Source organism: Nematolebias whitei, chromosome 12 (genome assembly GCF_014905685.2).
Source record: "Nematolebias whitei isolate Nwh7 chromosome 12, NemWhi1, whole genome shotgun sequence".
In the NCBI taxonomy this organism is placed as follows: domain Eukaryota; kingdom Metazoa; phylum Chordata; class Actinopteri; order Cyprinodontiformes; family Rivulidae; genus Nematolebias; species Nematolebias whitei.
The window spans coordinates 38,586,421-38,609,590 of NC_056509.1; the positions used below are offsets into that span (position 1 = coordinate 38,586,421).

Here is a 23,170-nt window from a genome sequence, read left to right on the forward strand (position 1 = left end):
TATATATAAAGGCGTTTTAAACCCTTCCCACACTCTTGCAATATTCTAAACAATGTGTCTAAACTCTAAAGCTCTAAAAGAGCACAGAATGTCATGATTTCAGTTCTCTGCCTCCTCTGCTCTTTGCCACCTGCAAGCACTCTTGGCCACGCCCACTTCTCCGCTCTGCACGGAGAACAGCTGATCAGCTGCAGCAGGAAGTTTATCCTGCAGTATGGGCTGCACAAAAGGTGCAGGAGGTGCTAAATAATTTAAAATAATTTATTTTATATAAAAATTCCATGCTGATCGTGCGGCTCATCATCAATCAGTCAGTTATGTGTCATGTCCAATCTTATTTTGAAAAACCACGATAGAGCGAGTCCGCGATAAACGAACCGCGACGTAGCGATGGACTACTGTATTTCTCTAAACTGAGACCATTCAAAGAGCTATCTACAACAGGTATGATATTAACTGTTCACAACCTTTTCACTGAGGATGACTTTAAAAGATCTGAACTATCAGTTTGGACAGAAGGTTTTTGAAGGTATAATTCTTAAACGCCTCCTGCAAAATGACCAGATTGCCCCTGTAAGGCTCGTATCCATCCTGTAGTAGACATTAAGACAAATAGAATCCTTCACAATTCTGTCAAATCTGTCCACATCAATCCACATTAGACCAACCTAAAGCTGAAATTATACCAGTTACGCAGCAGGGATACAAACATGTTTTGCCAGATGCACTTTGGTTCTCATATGGAATCCATTACAGAAAAAAAAATCAGTCCTGCACAGTAAACAGCTGAAGGGGAGTCATCCATCCTTTCTTCCTTTCCTAGAAAGCCATTTGGCTGCTGCCTGGAAGGAGCCAGTCTTCATCCAGCAAAGGGATGAGATTTAGGAAGCTTCCCACAAGATGTCACTTTAACATGACCCAAATCCATAATTATAACAAGAAGCTCATAACCGGGAGGGAAAGTTTTTTTTTTATATCTAAGTGATGCTGAACAAGAGCCAGCAGCCACTTTTGCACATCACTTTGCAAAGTTCTGCCTTCACACAGATCCATTTACAAGTTCTTCCTGGTACCACTGTGGGTTGAATTTCTCCTCAGTTTTCAACCTAAATCTAAAATTGTAATTAAAGGCCTAGAATTCCTTAAAGGAATGCATATTTCCCACCACCATTTCACGCTGGAGGTTTAAACTAAGATCATCTGATTATAAGAAGGGAAGGAGCTATAGCCGTTTTGATCAAACCTTGTAAACAACGTTATGAGCAATCTCATGTCAGATATGAGCTCTCAGAGTACATGCTGGGATGACTCTCAGCTACTACCACACCAAATGTTAGCTTAATGTGTGTGCTGACTGAGTTACAGCCATTTTTGTGTTTCCAATAGTCAGACGGCCATCTTGAATTTGGTTAACTTAAAAACTGTATCAGTTATAGATGTTTCTTTCTGGGTGTTCCATAAAAATCCATTCAGTGGATCATAAAGTATTTTGCTAACAGGCAGAGTCGACTTCAGTTGTTAATGGCAAAGTTTAAGCAAGTGTGTAAGCGTTCTAGGATTAGGATGACTCCAAAAGTTTGCTAGATGTAAATACACATCCACTGTTTTATTAAAACATTAAAATAAAATAAAAACATTCAGAGGTTTATTAGATTTTTTTTTTTTTTTTACGAACAGAGACAAACAAAAACACACAAAGAGACATTATGATTCTTTTGCTTTTGGGGAACAACAGGAAGCTCCTAACAGGAAGAGTGTGTATGACTCAATTTTCTCTGAAAAGTCGTCAAAGTTATGCACTTTAATGACTCCAAGTTCCTGGATGCATATGCGGAGGAAGAACTTTATCAAAATGTTATCATTTAGTTGCACAAAACTGCTGCTGGTCTTGTGTAACAACTCGTTTTCATTCCATTGTACTTACTGGTTCTCCCTGGTACCACTGCGGGTTGAATTTCTCTTCAGTTTTTAGGCTGAAAAAGGTGTTTCGGGTCACGTCGTACATCTTGTTGTCTACAATCCCATGAGACTCGGGGTAAAGGCCCTGCAGAAGTTAGAAGCCAAAGAAATTCACAGTCACAATGAGCTGCTTTGATGATGTAGCTGCAGGAGTTTCAAGTACCGTAGTTTTCGGATTTTAAGGCGCATTAAGCGAAACAAAACAGTCAGATAAGTCAAACTTTATTCAACTTATTCATAATGACCACATAAAATTGGTTTGAGGTCAGTAAGTACAACCAGAATTAATACATAAGGCGCACTGTTGATTTTTGAGAAAAATTAAAGGATTTTAAGTGCGCCTTATAGTCAGAAAAATACGGTATTAAATGTACAAACGGTGCTCATGCTACACTTTTTAACCTCATCTTAGTTTCAAAGTACATTACGATCTGTTTTTCATTCATCCACTCATACAGTGTTTTGTTCTTTGTATTTGTGCTTTACACAAACAGTCCTTTAGACTTATGAATCACTTTTGACCGAAAACCTAAACACGGCTGGAAACCAGAGAACTTTACAGTAATCACAGGCTTTGTTTTCAAACAGCAACGATGGAATTTACTTGGTAAAGTTTTCGGCTGAATGGCTTTTTTCCGAACGCATGCTGTTAGGCCTCAACAGAGCATTAACTTTGAATTGTTGTGGAAAGAAGCTGAGGTTTTTTTTAAATGTAGTTAAACATAACAGCAGAGTTAGAGAGTATTGTTTAAAGGTTTGTGCTTTAGGTGGAAATCTACTTATTACTTCAAAAGCAAGGAAATTTTAACACATTTTGTTGAAAATCATCTTTGAGCTTGATTTATTTAAATTCAACAACTTATATAATGAAATATTTGAAAGGTTAAACCAGTTTCCCCTCACACCTCTTACTCATGATCCTTAGTAAAAACCCTCGTCGTACTCCAAATAACCAAGTTATAATCAGGGAAAGAAGATGAAATTTAGCTCCAACTATTATTTTGCACATTTATATATGTATATGTTCATTATAACGTATTGTGCTTTTTAATTAATTTATGTACTTCTAATTAAACAGGTAGTCTCACTGAGTCGAGTTGTCTCGTTTACAAGAGGGACTTGTAAAAAGGACACAGGACCACTAATCAGAGACATTCTCCATCTGCTTTTAATAGTTTCATTAAAATGATTGTTTAGGCTTCAAAGTTGCAACATAAAAGATAAAAAATTGAAAACGCTCAATAGTTTAACAGCCCTTATCCATTTCCTTGTTTCTAATCCCACCTCATTCATCTTGTGGCACTCAAGAAGCAACAGAAGTTAAATATTTACACAAGAAACACTTTTATAAACCAAATATTCCTGCAGAAATCATACATTTTTCCAAAACTGACTTTTGTTATTCAGCGGCTGTGGCTGAGTGGTTAGAGCAGTCGTCCTCCAATGCGAGAGTTGGGGGTTCGAATCCACCTGCAGTCACATGCTGAAGTGTCCCTGGGCAAGACACTGAACCTCTCATAGCCTCTGATGTGTGTCCCATCGGTGTTTGAATGTGATAAAGCTCTGACTATTCTCTTTAGAACGATTTGTTCAATTAGCTTTGTAGAAATCTAGTAGAGTGATGTATGAATGGGTAAATGAGGCACAGATTGTAGTGTAAAGTGCTTTGAGTATCTTGATCAGATAGAAAGGTGCTATATAAGTACACTCCATTTACCATTTACCATTTTAATCAAGAGCTTGCCTTGTAACTTACAATATATTTATTCCATTAACAATTTTATTCACATATTCACAAATGAGCCGAGCACAAGCCAGTGTATCTCTTGTGCTGGTCCCAAGTAAATGGTGAGGGTTGTGTCAAGAAGAACACCGGATGTAAAACAGTTTTGCCAAAACTATAATGCGAGTTAATCTACGTGACACCATACCAGATGAATCGAGGCCCAGGTTAACAACGACTGCCACCGGTGCTGTTGACAAACAGGGTGCCGGCAGAAATTGTGCTACTGTTAGTCGAAGACCACGAGGAGGGAAACATGTCAGGAGACAGAGAGAGAGGGTTGCAACTCTAAATGTTGGGACAATGACAAGCAAAGGTAGAGAGCTGGCTGACATGATGCAGAGAAGGAAGGTAGATGTTTTATGTGTACAAGTGACCAAGTGGAAGGGCAGCAAGACTTGCAGCATTAGAACAGGGTTCAAACTGTTTTACCACGGTGTCCGTAAAAAGAGAAATGTAGTAGGGGTGGTCCTGAAGGAGGAGTTGGCAAAGAATGTAGTAGAGGTGAAAAGAGTCAAGTCAAATTTATTTAAAAAGCACATTTAAAACAGCAGCTGTTACCAAAGTGTTTAACATAAAATATCAACGGCAGTAATTTAAAGAAAATAATAATAAAAATTTAATTAATAGCATTAGAATAAAAACAAACAAAAAAACAATAAACAATAAAATACTCAGATAAATCACTGTGTTAAAAGTCAGAGAAACCAGATGTGTTTTCAAAAGAGATTTAAAAGCAGGAAGTGAAGTGGCCTGTCTAATGTTGGGGGCAGATTGTTCCAAAGTTTATGGCACACAAATGAAAAAACCCGATCTCCTCTGAGCTTCAGCTTGGTTTTGGTGCAACCAAAAGCAACTGGTCTCAGTGCCCGAGAAGGAACATATGGTTGAAGTAGGTCAGAGAGGTACAAGACCATTAAGGCACTTAAAGGTCAACAGGAGAATTTTAAAATCTATTCTGATTTGCACAGGGAGCCAGTGAAGGGAGGACAAAACTGGTAAACTATGATCAAACCTATGAGAGCTGAGCTGCAGCATTTTGGACGAGCTGGAGACATGATGGGGACCTGACTGACCCCAGCTTAAAGTGCATTGCAATTATCAAGTCGGGTTGAAATTAAGACATGGACTATTTTTTCAAGGTCAGATCTGGTCAACACTGACTTAAGCTTAGCTCTTTGCCTTAACTGGAAGAAACTTTTCTGCAGAACAGAGTTAATCAGCTTATGAAACTTAAAATCAAGAGTGATTTTTCAGAGTGAAAAAGAGTGTCAGAGAGGTGATGTGTCTGAAGGTAGAAGTAGAAGGTCTGATGTTAAACATCGTCAGTGGTTATGCTCCACAGGTTGGATGTGATGTGGAGGAGAAAGATACATTTTGGAAGGATCTGAATGAAATGATAGAGAGTATTCCCAGGGAGGAGAGAGCGGTGATGGGAGCAAACCTGGGGATGAGGAAGTGATGGGTAGGTTTGATGGAAAGAAATTAGAAAGGACAGATGGTGGTGGATTTTACCAAGAGAATGGAAATGGCTATAGTCAATACCTATTTCCAAAAGAGGGAGGAACATAAAGTGACCTATAAGAGTGGAGGAAGATGTACACAGGTAGGCTACATTCTGTGTAGAAGAGGAAACCTGTGGGAGATTGGGGACTGTAAGGTTGTGGCAGGGGAGAGCATAGCCAGACAGTTGTGGATCGTTGTGTGAAGAATGACTGTTGTTGTGAAGAAGAGAAAAAGTGTAAAATCAGAGAAGAAGACCAAATGGTGGAAAGTTGAGGAAAGAAGAATGTTGTGAAAAATTCAGAGAGGAGCTGTTAAAGGTTCTGGGTGGTAAGAAAGAGCTTCCAAATGACTGGACTACTACAGCAACAGTAATTACAGAGACAGGTAGGAAGGTACTTGGTGTGTAATTTGGACAGAGAATGGATGATAAGGAAACCTGGTGGTGGAATAGTGAAGTGCAGGACGCCATTCAAAGAAAGAGGTTAGTTAAAAAAAATAGGACGGTGAGAGGACTGAAGAGAGGAGACAGGAATATAAGGAGATGAGACGTAGCGCAAAGAGGGAGGTAGCTAAGGCAAAGCAGAAGGCGTAATGATGAGTTATATGGGAGACTGGACACTAAAGAGGGCGAGAAGGACCTGTACCAATTGGCAAGACAGAGAGATCAGGTTGGAAAGGATATGCAGCAGGTTAGGCTTGTTAAAGATAGGAATGGTAATGTTCCAACAAGTGAAGAGTGTTAAACTCCTAAAGTTAAAAAATCAGCATGAGTATTTTGTCCATCTTTGACAAAACAGATTAGACAGATGTGGTCTTTGGGTTCATGGAATTAACTTGCGATTGTCTGGAAACACTCACAGTCACAATGCTGTAGTGGTTGGGGAATGTCTTTGTGGGATAAACAGGCCTGATGTATGGTGTCGTTGTTCCGGCTTGTCCTGCAACATAATGATAGTAAGTGGCATTCAGATGCCTGGGAAGAACCTCAGAGACATGAAGCATCAATCACTTTGGTGACTTACGTATCTTGTTGATGACAGGAAGGTGGTTTTTGTGATCCTTTAGATATTCTGCGCGGAAACCGTCCATTGAGACCAGGATGAGAGGGGACCTTGAAAAACTGAACAGGGAAAGACACCTCATTAATGAAACTCAAAGGTCTTTTTAGAATGACCATTTTAAGCTTGTTTATTGTTCATTCCATGTATTGTGAAATCTCTGTTTTAGGCTCAGAGAGAGCACGATTAGGTGATCCAAGTGGCTGAACATGTTCAGCAGTGTAGATGCTGATCAGCTGAGTATAGAAGGTTATAAATGAGCCAACTACAAAGGACTTAGGAAGACCTAAGTCTTACTCTGAACTAAAAGATTTACAGTGCTTTTATTTGTCTGTAGCTGATGAACAGGAAGTTGTGAAGCTAGGCAAACATTCACACACAACATGTATTATTCTGTCTAAACATGAGCACATCAGTTTTAGCTTCAAGACATATCTACAGTATGTCAACGAAAAAATATGCATCTGAATATTGAATTTGGCTTGGCAATTTGAAGATAAATCATCTCTCAGCAGGAGATACAGGCAGTCTGCTTGCATGTAGCTTTCTCTTCAAAGCAGTAATCCATTTTAGAAAACAAACAGAATCAAATTATCAATTGCAAAATAATTTGAGACAATTTGATTGATCTACATTACCGGTATGCCTCTTTTGTGGTTTTAGTAGTTAAGACCTTCACTGTAGGTGGTTTTGGACCAGTTCCAAAGACTCTATGAGGATTTTAAGGACTATTAGTTCCACTATGGAGCAGGTATATGGACTTATGGGTTTGCATTAGTAACAGTACCAGTGGAGCGCTTTGACCGAAATATTTGACTGACAGTCAATGCAGTCGTGTCATTTACACCAAACAGACAATCTACTTTGAACTGTGCATGTCATAGACAATGGTGTCATGGAACAGGAATTTTTTTTTTTTTTTAACCCAGAATGCAGACAGAACTCAAAACGTTCCAAAAAAAACAAACCATTATTTATTTAAAAAAAGTGGACTTGGACTCAAACCTACAAGGGCTTTGGAGAGTCTCACAAAGACCACAAGGATAACCAGACTGCAGTATGGAAACCAGCAATGCTCTGCTGGTGTGTGGAAACAACCTGACTGGATATATAGGACTGGGCTGATGAGGAAGTGGAGACACCTGGGCTGACGGCACACTGGAAACAGGTGAGAGTGGGCGTGGCAGGCTGACTGAGAGGAGCAGAAACTGACCGAGGAGCAGTAAGTGACCGTGCACAGAAAACACATGAAAACAAAACTAATCCTAAATCTCAATAAAACTATTTAATCTAATATATACAATGTAAAGATGCCAAGTTTTGTTTAGATAAAGAACTTGGGGCTAAATAATTATTTGCAATTAAGTCCTAAATTAGCTCAAATGTAGATGAACAAAAACGCACTTTTAATTTGCATTCAAATTTTTACAAAATGTACGTACGATAAATTAACCAAAAATTGACTTGTATTTTATCTGTTTGTTCAAATTTAGTCAAACACCGAATAATAGATTTTTACATCTCATTGCTTTTGAGATTGATAGTTTGCTTGTGGTTTTGAAATCATTTGTCTTGAATGCAAATAACCAAAAATATCTGTTGAAACGATCATCGAATCAAATAGAATAGAAATATTTAAAAATATTCTGTGTTGAATTAGTTTATAGCAATATTATTAATTAAATCTAATACAAATGTGAAAGTTTACAAGAGAGCATTGGCTTGGATCGCTATCATATTGTTGAAGTTAGGTCAGATTTAGATTTAGCTAACATCTGCTCCGAAAGTCTTATTAACTGCTGATTTGACTCTTTTTTTTACAAGAACATTCTCTTTGATACGCCAAACAAAGATTGCTCTGCCATCTACAGCAGGTGAGATACTGACCACTGAAAGCAGCTCCACAGAACCCCACGTTAAACAATCTGAACTTTGCTTTTATTTAATGAAATCTATGTGGTGACTCCCTTTTGGTGAAACAGCATATAACATTTTTACAACCAGCAGTTTCCAAAAGAGCATAAAACCCAAACTACGCAGAAAAATATTTGTGCGGTCTACTAACAGAAATAATAAAACCAAACCCAGCAGAATGAGCAACACATTTTATAAAAGCACCAACCATATTTCTATATTTTGTTTTGTTCAAACCAAAAATAATCCTATTTGAAGCAACTGGTTTTCTTTTCCTCTGTGTGAGGATTTTGTCTGGAGTTACTCGGTTACACACACACATGCAAACACACCCCCTCTACTAACAAACACACGCCTGATTAGTCAAAGTCATCAGCTCAGTTTCCATAGACAGATACGTTTTCCTATAAAATGACACCACTGGAAACAAAACATAGGGTTAGTTACACACATTAAAAACACAAAGGAGACAGACTAAACTGTCACAGGGACGTAAAAACATCACTTCTTTTCTTTGTGCTGTCATTTTAACGCTGCTTACAGGAAGAAGATGCCAAATAACAAAAAGAGCTGAAAAGCTTCATTCTCAGCTACAAAACATCTGGATATTTATCCCTCGAGAAGGTGGAGCTAAAAGGAGAAAATACATTAAAAGGCACGTGATCTGTGATTTTATTTTTCTTGTTATAAAAGTCTTTCCTTACCCAGGTGGACACTGTTTCTGCTGAATTTCCTCGAAGGCCTCAACCAGCCAGGGGTCCCCTCCTGTCAGGAAAAATAGAAACGCTGGTGAGAAAATGCACGTTTAGTTCGTTTTTCTGAGCTGAGGTAAATGTAACGCAAAATATTCATACTACTGTATTTTTCGGATTGTAAGGCGCATTAAGCGAAACAAAACAGATACGTCAAACTTTATTCAACTAATTCACAATAGCCACTTAAAATTGGTTCGAGGTCAGTAAGCACAACCAGAATTAATAGATAAGGCGCACGGGATAATAACACTGTCGATTTTTGAGAAAATTAAAGGATTTTAATTAAGCGTCTTATAGTTCGAAAAATACGGTATGTGTATAAATTTAGTGTTCGCATAAAGGACTAAAGCCTTAAATAATGTCATAAACAGGGTATTGATTAATTTCCAAATATTTTAAAAGCATTAATCATTTAAAAACAATGTTTATGCAGTGAAGAAGGCTCAGCTCAAGTGCTGAACTTTTAGCCATTTCTTCATAAAAATAAAATTTGTCAATAAGTTACTTCCATTTGTAGATACATGGCAAATAAAGTCATTTAGTTAGAAATATAAGCTGAGCAACTAGTAAAAATTAAAATGGCCTAAATGAATAACTAGTGACTTTGCTTCAGTTTTTATAAATTACTGTTAATGATTTAAGAACAAAATATTTACAAACATTTCATCATGGTGACGTTATATCACAACACTAAATGACTAACATAAATCGGACTTTTAGATATTTGTATCAAAGCTTCACAAAGGACCGTTTAATTCCCCAAAACGTTCTTAAAAGTTAAATATTTATGTCAAAACTATTAAAAATACACATGAAACTCCCATCGTTGATCCTCAGCGTGTCGTTTGAGTAAACCTGCCTGACAGTGTTCAGCTGAAACAAACAATAACTTTCTGATTAGATGGGATCGTTCAGTCATGTGACTGCTGTCCAAGGAAACAACGTTTTATAAGTATTATACGTCTTATTAGTCTTATTAGCAGCACAAAGTGGATCACCCAGTTAGCTGGTGACAGCCAAAACTAGTTGTTCACGTGCAAAATGAGCTCCAGTGAGAAGTTTGGAACAGATATTTCAAAACTAATTTGTGTGTTTAAACAAGTAATAACTGTTTAGCCAATACTTACGATGATAAACAGTTTTCCTTTTTTTTTTTAATAGACCACTTCTGGCTTCCATCAGCTGTTTTAACCACAATGTTTTTTAGCTTCAATGTTAAATTACCAGACATTTAACTTGATGTATATTTGGAGCCAATATAGTAAAGTTGTGGGCATTAGGCCCAACGTAAGTATTAAAACATAAGATCTGCTCCCTTCCCGTTGAGTGAAATTTAAAATGTTGTCCAAAACACAGACATGTAAGTAATGCAAAACTAAAGAGAGACGAGGAAAAACTAGAGCAAAAAAACAAACACAGAAATTTACTAACCATGTGAACGCTGACTACACAATGACTGGTTTACAGAAAATAAACGAGGCTGTGCAATTACATTACATAACAATGATAAACAACGTTGGCTGCTCCCTTCTGCAGGGGGCTCCACAGCGAGCGAAGTCGCATGAAACATTTTGCAGTTATTTACACGAGCTGCCCTTCCTGACTCAGCCTGGGCTTGAACCTGCAGCCTCACGATTACAAGACGGCAACATGGACCACTGAGCTAACACAGCCTCTACTGGGGTAAACGAAGTTGTTGCAAATGAAAAACAAAATTAAACACAAGGAAGAAGATGCAAACAAAACCAGTCTCTACAACTGGTCTGAACGTCGACGGTCATCATTACTCCCTCTCAGCTCATTTAGTGAACGTTGATGAAGCATTCCCTCTTTTGTGATCCATTTTTCTTCCGTATGTTTTTCAGCATCTTTCTTGTTCAATAATTTTTGTGCTGTTTCAACAAATATATCTAAATGTTCAGTTCGTTCAGGAGAAGAGTGCTATGACTTTTGATATTGGTGCACCTTTAGCATTTTTAGCTTTAGCTTTTTGAAATATTTAGCCTTTTCTGCCACTTTTTCTCTCATACAAAATGAACTGAGCTCATTTTACATCCTTCAGATCTGTTTACAACCTTTTACTGCTCCTTTCACATTTTGTTCTGGTTCAGCTTCTTTCAGCTTCCTTGTAATTTTGCAAATTTAAACTTTATTTCAGCTATCTAAAAAAGTTAAATCTGGTCCTCTGGACATTCAAAAAAACAAAACAAAGCAAATCAACAAAAAATGTAGAAACGTTTCATCTCTCGTCCGAGAGACTTCCTCAGTCTGAGGTGCTGTTTTCAGCTCAGTCTCTTAAATAGCACCTTCTTAGAGTGGATCAACCAGTTTTGCTGCTGACAACCAAAACCAGCTGATCACATGCTCAAGAAGGACCATCAGCCTAACAATGGATCATTAGCACACTGATGGTTGTTTACTGTTCACAGAGGGCTGAGTGATACTAGCAATAACAGCATTGTAAGAGGGGGACAGTTGAACCCGGAGGCCTCCACCCCTGTTTAACGATGGACGGTTTCTTTTCACAAAGATGGCCTCCTTTACTTCTCTCTCAAACCATCTGGATCTTTGGGATGAACCAGTCTTTGCCGTAATGTATTTTGGGGTTTAAAAGCCACTGTCACATCCTGGACAGAGAGGAACGATGGTTTGAGAGAGGAGTAAAGGAGGCCATCTTTGTGAAAAGAAATCGTCCATCATTAAACAGGGGTGGAGGCCTCCGGGTTCAACTGTCCCCCTCTTACAATGCTGTGATTGCTAGTATCACTCAGCCCTCTGTGAACAGTAAACAGCCATCAGTGTGCTAATGATCCATTGTTAGGCTGTTGGTCCTTCTTGAGTATGTGATCAGCTGGTTTTGGTTGTCAGCAGCAAAACTGGTTGATCCACTCTGAGAAGGTGCTATTTAAGAGACTGAGCTGAATACAGCTCCTCAGACTGAGGAAGTCTCTCGGACGAGAGATGAAACGTTTCTACATTTTTTGTTGATTTGCTTTGTTTTGTTTTTTTGAATGTCCAGAGGACCAGATTTAACTTTTTTAGATTTTTCTACCTCGATTATTGAGCATGCATCAGGATATTTATTTCAGCTACTTTCATCTAATTTCAGCTGTTTTATTTGGCTGTTTTGTGCTCATTTCCCATTCTTTATGCTAACTATATTTTTGAGCTTCTTTATGCTAATTTCAGCTCGTTATGCTCCTTTCAGCTTATTTCTGCAAATTTCAGCTTTTTCCACAATTTCAGCTACTACTTAGTTGTTTTTATGCTAATTTAATCTTTTTCAGCTAATTCCACATTTTATGCACTCATTACAACATTTTTCAGTCTAATTTAGCAAAATGTGCTCGCGCCACTTCATTCTGGTAATCTAAGCTTCTTTCTGCATTTTTAGCTACTTTTCAGCTGTTTTTGCTTATTTCAGCTTTTCTTCCAGATAATTTCCACAATTTTGTGTTCATTTATGCTTCTTTCATCCAAATGAACTTTTTTGTGCTAATTTAAACTTGTGCTCCTTTCAGCTTTTTTCTGCTAGTTTCAGCTTTTTTTTGCTATTTCAGCTACTATTTAGCTCTTTTGATGCTGTTTTTAGTTTTTTCATGTAATTCCACTTTTATCATTTTAGCTAATTTCAGCTCTTTCCACTTCCCTCTGGTAGTTTTAGCTTCTTTCTGCCTTTTCAGCTACTTTTCAGCTGTTTTTTTGTTGCTCATTTTAGCTATTTTTTTTAGCTAATTTTCTATTTTTTGTGCTCACTTCTGTTAGTTTAAATTTATGATAATTAAGCAAATATGTGTCCTTTCTGCTTTCTTCTGCTAAATTAGGCTTGTTCTTCCATTTAAGCTACATTTCAGCATGTTTTTAGCTTATTTCAGCAGTTTTTCAGCAAGTTCTTCTGCAATAAGCGTTCACACTGTATTTTCACAGGAAATGCAATTTCTCTAGTTCTTGAGTTCATCACAACTCTTCAGCCTGTTTTGGATTTCTGTTGTTTCTTGGACCCTTTGTGTTTTAAATTTAAGCAGAGGTTTCCTGTTAACACCTTGTCTGCTTGGACACCTCCCCTTTAATCAACTCTGACAGTCCTCATTGTCGGAATAAAGTTAACTTGGCTTCTGTTTCTTGAAAACTCAATCTTTTATCTGAAGGCGTCTTCGGTTCTGATGATGGTTTTTGGCGTTTCAGGGTTCTATTGTTGTTGCTACAATCACACTGAAGCGTCCTTGAGAGTCCAGTGAGTCTGACCCGCCCGTCCATCCTGTGAGCTGTTTGGTTCCTCTGTGAGTTCTTCACCTGACCCGGCGTGTTCAGCTCACATGTTTCAGGGTGCGAATGAAAGCGAAACCATTCTTAATGGCCAGATATGTGTCGGGTTGAAACCCAAGACAAAGCTCTGCTTTCCGTGGCTGTTTTCCAGATTAAAGTTGATGGTTTACAGTTCTTCACTCCTCCCTCAAACCATCTGTCTTCGTTTCAAAGTGTGTATTTTTACACACTTGAAATTGAGCTCCTTATCTCTGACATGTAGCAGAATACTGACCCGAGCAGCGTTGTGCTGGGTCACGCTTGAAGAAGTCGTTAATTTTCTTTGACACAACAATCTGAGCTCTTCTCGCTGCACTGGACAGTTTCCACAACACCACTCAGCTTGTGTTAAAGCATTTGAGCGTTCCAAAAAATCCGTCAAAATGTTTTAGTTTCGGTTAATGCGCCTTATAATCCGGTGCGCCTTATAGTCCGAAAAATAAGGTGATGCAAAACAGAGTTTCTTCAAGGAATGCATGCCACCTTCCGCCTTTCACGCCAGAGATTTAAACTTTAAAGATCACCTACTGAGATAAATAAAACAATTTACAGCGTCGCATGGTTTGCAATAATTCACATTTTGTCTCGTGTCGACACTTTTTATTGTTGATGTGCTACGACATGATTTCAGATAGATATAGGATGGGCACAAAGGAAAACCATGAGTTTGGGAAAATAATGTATTTTTCAAAACAAATTTGATATCTAATTGTGTCACAGTTTAACCCAACATCAACTATTCCAAGGTTTTCCCCACAGACAGGGTGACACCAGTCAGGAAACCATGGGCCTCCTCTATCGCCTCTGAAACAACCAATACATTTATCAAGCTTGTAGCCGACAGGACACGGAGAGTCTTATCGTGTTGGTGAGAAGGCCCCTCCTCACCGCCTCGAGACCTGCATTGTGGTTTGAACCCAACACGAGGACGCTCTGTCTCAGTGGGGACAAGATGCTGTGATATAATCAACTCAGCGTTTGGCACAGCTCTGAGAAGAAGTAAACTCTTTGAATGTTTGCGTTGCTTTTCATCTCTTTCCAAAAGCTACACGAAGAAAGGTGCATTATGAAAGAGGCACTGCTTGGTCATGAATTAAACAAGTCTGGGGGAGCGAGGAAAAAAAAAAGTCAAGACGTATTTTTCCCATGCAGTTTCATGTTGGCTGGGCAGGAAATCTACCACAGCAGAGGGAGCACCCCGCCCTGAAGACAGCTGCCCACATTCACCACTGCTAGCCTAGAAAAAGGAAAAGGGGCGTTTTTAGCCTGGCAGTTTACAACAAAGGGCATACTGATGCTGCTGCCCACATTTAACCAGAGGGAATGCTGAAAACATTCATGTCTCATGGAGAAAAAAATGGATTTATGACTAATTTTACCCTGAAAGCACAGAGAGTTAGGGGTTAACTCGAGACTGCACGTTAACTTTCCCCTTTAGCTTCTCAGTAACTTGACCCACCTGGAGTCCCTTCCTAAATAATCCCTGTTTCAAGTTCCCTAAGAATCTATTGTGGGATCTGTTTAGCAGGCTCATTACCTTCTTTTTCCAATAACACAGCAGTTTTGTAGCTGCACAACACCGCCTTGGAGCTTTGATTATTATTTCACCCGCTAACCACCCTACTAAAACAACCCTAAGTGAATAAATGCTGCAAATGTAGCAAATAGTCTGTCTCACGCTGTAATAGCCAAAACATTCATGGTTCATGCAGATTTTAAACTAAAACTAATAGAAAAATAAAAACTAACGTGCCAGTGCCTGCATATGGAATGTTAATGCCGAGGTCTCAAATAAAGAAAGGAAGACGGGGACAGAAATCCAGGTGCAAACAGAGTATTAAAGTTTCTTCAACTATTTTTCATAATGCCATCACACTACTTAACAGATTTTACCGCTCAAAGCACAACTATATGTAATTTTTTATCTGATTTTCACAACAAAAAAAATCTCTGGCAATTGGTTTAACAAACATTTTCTACTAAACAAAGTTTCATTCTACTTCAAACTTAGTAGATATTTTATTAAGGGCCATGTAAAAATAATGTGTGGTCATTTTGCTGTGCTAGGTTTATTTAGCTTCATGTCATTTAATGGTAAAGTGTACACAACCCACCCACTATGTCAATTCTAAAAAACGTGTAAAACAAACAAACAGCTCTCGTCATGTATGACTCTCAGTTTGACGCTTTGTGTATTTATCCACTTTCTCAAAAACACTTCTGAGATGCCTTCTTCCTGTCTCGGTAAGGTTTATGTAACGGCTGAAGCAGCATAGACGAAGTCAACCTGCTGCTGTTACACCTCTGTGCTGCCGAGGGAGGTAGTCACAGAGCTGAAATGGTAAGAATGTGTAAGGGTAAGGTAGCGTTACGGCTTGCTGGCTTGATGTGGTGTTTTTGCAACTGGTTGTTTGTGGCAACGTGTTCGTTTCTACCATTTGAGTTTATTTTGAAAGGATTATGAAGTGGAAACTATGGTCACGAGTAAGCTAAGCTTTACTCACAGACTAAATATGTCCAAAACTCTGTCGAGCCATTGGACTGCTGAATAAAAAACAGGAAATAAAAATCCTCAGTTACCTAAATTAGCAGCATTTGTGAATATACAACAACTTCTGTTGAATAAAAGGGTTTTCAGTCACAGGACATGGGGTGAGTAAACTTTAATATTTAAAGGAAGAAATTCCAAGTGTTTTTGCTTTACCTGACCATAACTCGCCACCCCTCCCAAGGTTTGAAAATGCTGGCTTCATTTTCATTTATTATGGCTGCAGAGAGCTAACTTACTGAGCACCAAGCTACACATGTGTGGAGCAGAGGACTGCCATCCAGGGCACCTGGGGGAGCAGCTGGAGGGGGTTCAGGGCCTTGCTCAAGAGCCCAGAGTGGGGCAGATGATGGTGGAGGCAGATGTGAATGCTTCAACTTTTCCCACCCACATTTTGATGTAATGGTCAGGGGATTTGAACCAGCAAACCTTACTTTCTCTAACCTCTGCGCCACCATTTATTAGTAATAACCTTTATTACCGAGATCAACACTGACATAACAGATGTATTTTGCGAGGGAGGCCTGGGTCTGTTTTCTTATCAGCTGACAGTCACAAGATGGGACCGACCCAAAGACCAGAGACGCCCTGAAATGGGGATTTTCATCAAGACCATGTCGTAGAACAGTTTGTTTTAAAACCTGCTTATTCAATCACTGTGTTTTATTAGCAGTTACTTTGTTGCAGATTGCTGGGCAGCATTAACATCTATTAATTTGAGGCATCCTTGCTCAGAAGAGTTGTGATTCTATAGATCTTTGGCAACAGTTTGCAACAAATTGTGTAAAATCTCCGGGGTTTTTCCTGACACACATGACTCTGGACACACAATGAGATTTTGCTTCAGTTTTCTCTGATCCTGAATGACTCAGACCAGCAGAAAGTCCACACACAGTTCTCTGATCCCTTCAGAGTTCCTGACACTGAATCAGCCCGGCTGTCAATTTATTTGCAGTAAAAATGATGAGCTAGGATTATTCACCTTCTAGATGTGGAAATTTCTGGATTCTGAAATGTATCACAAGAGTTAGATGCAAATTTAGGGTAATCAGAGTATTGCATCATCATTTGCCAATTTTCTGTTCTTGCCAGAACTGTTAAACAGTTTAAATAAACTGCAGAGAGACGATAAATCACTTCAAGTAAATTCAATTCAGTTTATTTATCTAGCGCCAAGTTACAACAGAAGTCGTCTCGGGGCACTGAACAGAAACATTCATATATATAAACAAGTTAACTATTTTTCTGAGGAACAGACTGCTTTGAGTTTAACTCCATCACAGAACTCTCATCTTGAGCAAGCATGAAGGCGACAGTGGAAAGGAAACCCCCCCCTCAGAAATCTTTAGCAGAACTAGGCTCAGGATAAGTGGTCATCTGCTTCGACCAGCTGGGTTTGAGAGGAACAGATACACAATGGCAGGTCAAGAATCACATGTTGAGATTAAAAAAAAAAATCAAATGAAAACTTCAATTTTAACAATTAATTTAAGGAAATTAGGTCAATTTGTCCTCTAGTAGTCTAAGCCTATAGCAGCATAACAAGCCAACCCTAACTATAGGATTTATCAAAAAGGAAAGTCTTGAGCCCAGTCAAAACTGGACAACGTGTCAGTCTCACAAACAGAAACTGGAAGTTGGTTCCACAAGAGAGGAGCCTGATAACTGAAAGATCTTCCTCCCATTCTGCTTTTGGAAACTCTAGGAGCCACGATTAAGTCTGCAGTTTGAGAGTGAAGTGTTCTGTTAGGAAAATATGGAACAATAAGATCTCAAATATAAGGTGGAGCTAGGCTGTTGATGGCTTTGTAGGTTAGAAGTAGGAGTTCAAATTGAATTCTGGATTTGACAGGGAACAAATGGAGAGAAGCTAAAACTGGAGAGATATGATTTCTCTTAATAACTCCAGTTAAGACTCTGGCAGCAGCATTTTGGATCAACTGAAGACGTTTTAAAGAAATATTTGGACACCCAGATAACAAACCATTGCAATAGTCCATTCTAGACATGACAAATGCATGAACCAGTTTTTCTGCATCACTTTTAGATAAGACGTTTCTAATTTTAGCTTTTAATATTAGTTTTAGTTTCTAATTTTAGTGATATTACTCAGGTGGAAGAAGGCAGTTCTAGTAAAATTTTTAATGTGGGGGATAAAAGACACGCCCTGATCAAAAATAACACCAAGATTTTTAACATTAGAGCTGGAGGCCAGACTAATGCCATCCAAGGAGGGAGAAAGACTGAAAAATGTATTCCTAAGATGCTCAGGTCCAAAAAAATCAAAACCTCAGTTTTTCTGCATTTAAAAGCAGAAAATTTACAGTCATCCAGATTTTTATGTCTTTAAGACATGCTTGTAGTCCAAGTAGCTGATGGATTCATTGGGTTTCATTGACAAATATAACTGTGTATCATCAGCATAACAATGAAAATTTATCCCATGCTGTTTAATAACATTACCTGATGGATGCATATACAAGGAAAAGAGTAGTGGTTCAAGCACTGAATTACATCAAACTTTGTTTACTTGCATTAAATGATGCGAAGAGAAGTGTAGCTGTTGCACCTGGACCATTTTCTAAACCTGGATTTTCTGAACTAACTCCAACCAGCTCGGACACAGAGACAGTATTTGTCGTTTTCACCTCGACCTCACCTCTCCTGAAGGAACAGTCAGTCAGGAATTTGCAGGAGGTTGTGAACTTTGTTATCCAACGCAAACAGGAAAGAGACTCGTCAAATCTGTGGCAATCTTCAGAGCTAAAACTATTTTATTTAGCAAGAAAAAACAAGGTTTAACAAACTGTTAGAGCCAGCTGAGCTGCTTCATTTGCTCTGATGGAAAGACATTTTGATAAACCGGCTGTTAATGCTTTCTACAGTAAAACAAATAGTGTTTTAAACTCATTGAGCGAAGCATGTCTACTATAGGAAAGGTTACCACATCACTCTGATCACATGAAAGTCCAACTCAGAATCTCACTGGTGTGCAGGAAACAACGCATGCCATTTAGCTTTACACGTCAACGAGTTAGGCTACATCAATCTCTCGGTTCTTCACAGATTTGAATGACAATGGTCCAAATCTACATTATGGTTGGATACCCATACAGGTGGGAAAAGGAAAGGAAAACCCCCGGCACCGTATGCCGAGTACAAAAGACCCAAATAGATGAAATAAGTGTCTCTGCAACCAACAGGAAGTGCTGAGTTTTGAAGAAAGAAGACTGTATCTGTGGCATTCATGTCTTAACGGGAGGGATTTGATTATTTGTTTTCGGGCAGATTAAACTCAGTGATCTGTCTCCTATATTAGAAGAATCCATTTTAAAATCCTTCTTATGTTTTTAAATCTCTGACCAGTTCAGCCCCCTCCTATCTCACTGATCTGCTGCAGCCATATGCAGCGGTCTCTGAGGTCAGCAGACCAGATGCTGTTATTGATTCCAGGCATTTGTTTTAAGATCAGAGGCCTTCTCTGTTGCAGGTCCAAAACTGTGGAACGAGTTACCACTGCATGTCAGGCAGGCTCCCTCTCTCACTGTTTTTAAGTCTCGTTTGAAAACTCACTTTTATTCCCAGGCTTTTGACACTGTATGAGGTGATTTAACTTGTCTATATTCTATAATGTTAGCCATTTAGTTTTTATCTTTACCTGTTCGGATCTATGTATTTTTTCCTGTGTCCTTTGCTTGTTTTGTTTTTACTGTACAGCACTGTGGTTGGCCTTGTTGTTGTTTAAAAGTACTTTATAATTAAAGTGGTATTATATATTCACAGTTCAAAATATTCTTAATACATGCTTATATAAACAGATAATGAAATTACAATTTTTTTTAAAAAAAGTGCAACGCTCTCAAAATGTGTATCCTGTTGAATTTATTAGACTCTTATCACTGACGTGTACCGTATTTTCCAGCATACAAGTCACAGTTTTTTGCATAGATTTATCATTCCTGTGATTTATATGCCGAAGCGACTTATATATGTTTTTTTCCATATTCATAAAGTAATTTTTGACTGACAGTTTAAATTTCGAAGAACTGTAACAGCAAGTCCTCCCGTGTGTGCTTGCTTCATTCAGCTGGTGCAGGTGGAGGAATGCCGGAGAGCTAGTGGCTCCGGCCACGATGGATGGATGGATGGATGGATGGATGGATGGATGATGGATGGTGCCACCCAGGTGAAATGAAGCTGTTTTCACCATTAAATAAACACATAATAATTTGACTTATATGCCGAAGCGACTTATATATGTTTTTTCCTTTTCACAATGCTTTTTGTGACAGATGCGACTTATACTCCAGAAAACACGGTAGGTTTCCGAGGGCCTTGTAGGCTTTCTATGACTCCCCAGTGAACAGAAACGGGATTCAATCAGATTATCCCAAATATCAATATAATTAATGTTCAGTCAGAATGTCGGGTCGTCCGTTCATCCACTTCTCAGCGTGTATGTTCATCTTGGCCGATTTAAAGTAGCTTCACCACATGCCACTCCCTTTCCTCAAGGCTAAGCTTTCTAGCATAATGGGACAAATCTAAATCGGCTCGTAGCGGGTCGATTCTGTTCTTTAGCATCAGTGAGATATGCTTAGTGGCTTTTTGTAAATTATATAGTATAAGTCCCTTCATATGCTGATTTTTAAACATTTGTATTTATTAAGAACTTTACCTACATAAAGAGTTAACACTTTCTTTAATTTAAATACTTTCCAATTTAAATGAGCTATATAATTTTCTTTAATGTCAGCCGTCTAGAGGTCACAGCTCCACCTGCATGTTCAAAAACAACCGCTTCAAGCTCCACAAACATGCTGAAGACAGAATGTCTTTAAAATTTAAATTGCTGAAGGAGTTTAGAGCTTAGAAAGAGCTGCGATTCTTAAATGAGTAGATCTATTTAAACGCCTGTAAACACGCCTTTTTATTTAAAAGAAACACACTTTAAAATCAAAACTGCGAGTAATGACGCTGAACATTACGAAAAGTGAAGCTTACCCGCGTCCTTATCGCTCCTTCTCAGTGAAATCACTACAGCCAGCAGGGCGATCAGTAAGATCAGCAGCAGGATCTACAGTTTAAACAACGGAAACAAACAAAAAAAAACATTCATCACAGATATTTTATCAGTAAAAAGTCCTCAAAATAAACTACTCTGTGTTGTTATCACTGTTTATTGAGTTGTTCAGTCTGAATACTATACAGCCTAAAAGATGTCAGTAGCTGTTTTCAAACATGACGTCAGAGTAAATAAGAAAAAATTAAAAATTAATCTAAGCTGAGCATATGAATGGTATCACTGTGCAGCAAACGTGTTACGATGATATATTTGTATCTACATAATAAACCCATTAAAACCAACTTATACATATTTGAAAGAAGTCAAAATTCATCCTCTTCAGAAAAAACTATGTAATATTTTCAGCTCAAGAGGTGAAAAACAAAACATTGTGTTTAATGAACCAACAAAAATCATTAAATAATTAGCTACTGATGTATAGAAATGCCAGAAGGATTCAGGTGGCTGTGTGTGTGTTACTAAAATATCTCATCTGCCACGTAACATGGAGTTGACCTGATTCAAGATGGCCACCACAGCAAGTTCATTCATTCAACTTTATTTATAGAGGCTAGCCTCATTGAGCCATGAGGACTCAAACAAGAGAGACCTGTTCTAGACAGAATATATAAAGTACAGACAACAATAACAGCAAACAATAACAATGTACTTATACTTATGCATATGTACTTATATAACTTGTACTTGTACTTAAATATGTAAATAAATGCCTAAAAAACAAACTGTAATATAAGTAAATAGTTTTTTTTTCAGACATTTATTTTGTACAGTCACATCTGTTGTTAATAAATGTGCCTGTGTGACAACTGTGACAAAGCTTTGACTCAGAAATATATTTTTGTAATTACTTTATGGAAAGAAAAATATATTGAGATATATATCGTGATTTATCTTTAAAAAAAAAAAAAAATCAAGATATTCATTTCAACATTAGCCAAAACAAACATGGCAATAACTGAGTCACATTTAAACAATAATAGGTGAGAGTCATTCATGACTCAAAGTGAGAGTGACGTTTCAGAATATCTCACGAGAGTACGAATAAAGTTAGAGTCTAAAACTCTGATATGAAAGGCAGCGGGCGACGTGCATCCCTTCATTTTGCCTCTCTCACATCTTCAGCTGTGAAAAAATCTGAAAAGTCAAAAGCGCTGCTGAGTAGGTTTGTAATTAGAGGGGCGTATCAAAGGAAACAGATTTTGCAGAGAAGGGGTGGAGGACAGGGACGTTAAGTTGTTTTGTCATGATAACAATTAAAAGTAGCCCTCAGGAAACAGTCTGGGTGTTCATCATGCAGTCTGAGACAGTTTGGACATTTCCGTCTTCATAAATTTACATTTTGTCCATAACAAATCAAGTTTAGAGCCTTCCATGTAGAGCTGTGGTTTAACGTGTAAATTCCTGTTTAGTTAGGCTTTCCAGCAGCTTGTCGCCCCTCAGACTGAAAATGTTTTTCAGCACATTACAAATCAAATGAACCTTTTCCCTGCAAACAAAAAAAAAAAAGGCACCCTTTTGGGTTTTAACTCTACAAACGTAATTTTCTCAGAGGTCCCAAAAGTGAATGTATTTCAAACTCCTGCAAGATTTTTTCTATATTTTGGGGAAGTGCTAAAGTAACATAGAGTCTCTGGGGAGATTTTATTTGAGTCAGCCATTACCACTGTGGCGCTTCATCACTCACCAGGTTTGTTTAAAATCACCCAGAATTAACATTAACACATCTTTTTCCCATAAAGATCAAAGTTTTTTCATTTTTATTTCCAAGACAAAAACCTAAACTGACACTTCAGATATTTGGAAGTGGAGTTTTGTGGAAAGTTACAGTCAATATCTTACCTGTTGTAGATAGTTCTTTTGTTTTGGAGAGATTTGTGCCAACAAACATAAATCTCTACCTTCATTCTCTAAATCATAGTGATCTGTGCCAGTTCTTTACATCGAGTTGATTTTGTGTTACACTAATATTTAATTTATGTCTAGTTATTTGTAAGTGCAAACTGCAGCAGCAGCTAGTTGTAGCACTGAATGTGCAGCCTGCAGAATTTGCTGCAGGAATTTTTATACATTTCTGCAGAAGGTCATGCAAATCTTCTTATATGAGCACATGCATAAACTGCAGTAACATTTTATTTTGAAATTGGAGTTGTTTTAAGATGTCAGAAGTCCGCTTTGGTCCAGACTAGATGTTAGCTTGTCCATCTAGTAAGAATAAAACTTATTTTTCTCCAACGTCAGCTCATTCAAATTGCTATC

General features: G+C 38.1%; 1 protein-coding gene across 1 annotated transcript in view; it reads right to left on the reverse strand.

Moving 5' to 3' along the window:
• The window catches only part of enpp1 (ectonucleotide pyrophosphatase/phosphodiesterase 1), a 47,490-nt gene that overhangs the window by 20,057 nt on the left and 4,263 nt on the right, over positions 1-23,170 (reverse strand). The window contains exons 2-6 of the mRNA XM_037685554.1: positions 20,833-20,905; positions 8,925-8,985; positions 6,271-6,368; positions 6,107-6,186; positions 1,925-2,044 (exon numbers count right to left, since the gene is read on the reverse strand). Of these exons, the coding sequence (XP_037541482.1) occupies positions 1,925-2,044; positions 6,107-6,186; positions 6,271-6,368; positions 8,925-8,985; positions 20,833-20,905 (432 nt within the window). The remainder of the gene's footprint in view (positions 1-1,924; positions 2,045-6,106; positions 6,187-6,270; positions 6,369-8,924; positions 8,986-20,832; positions 20,906-23,170) is intronic.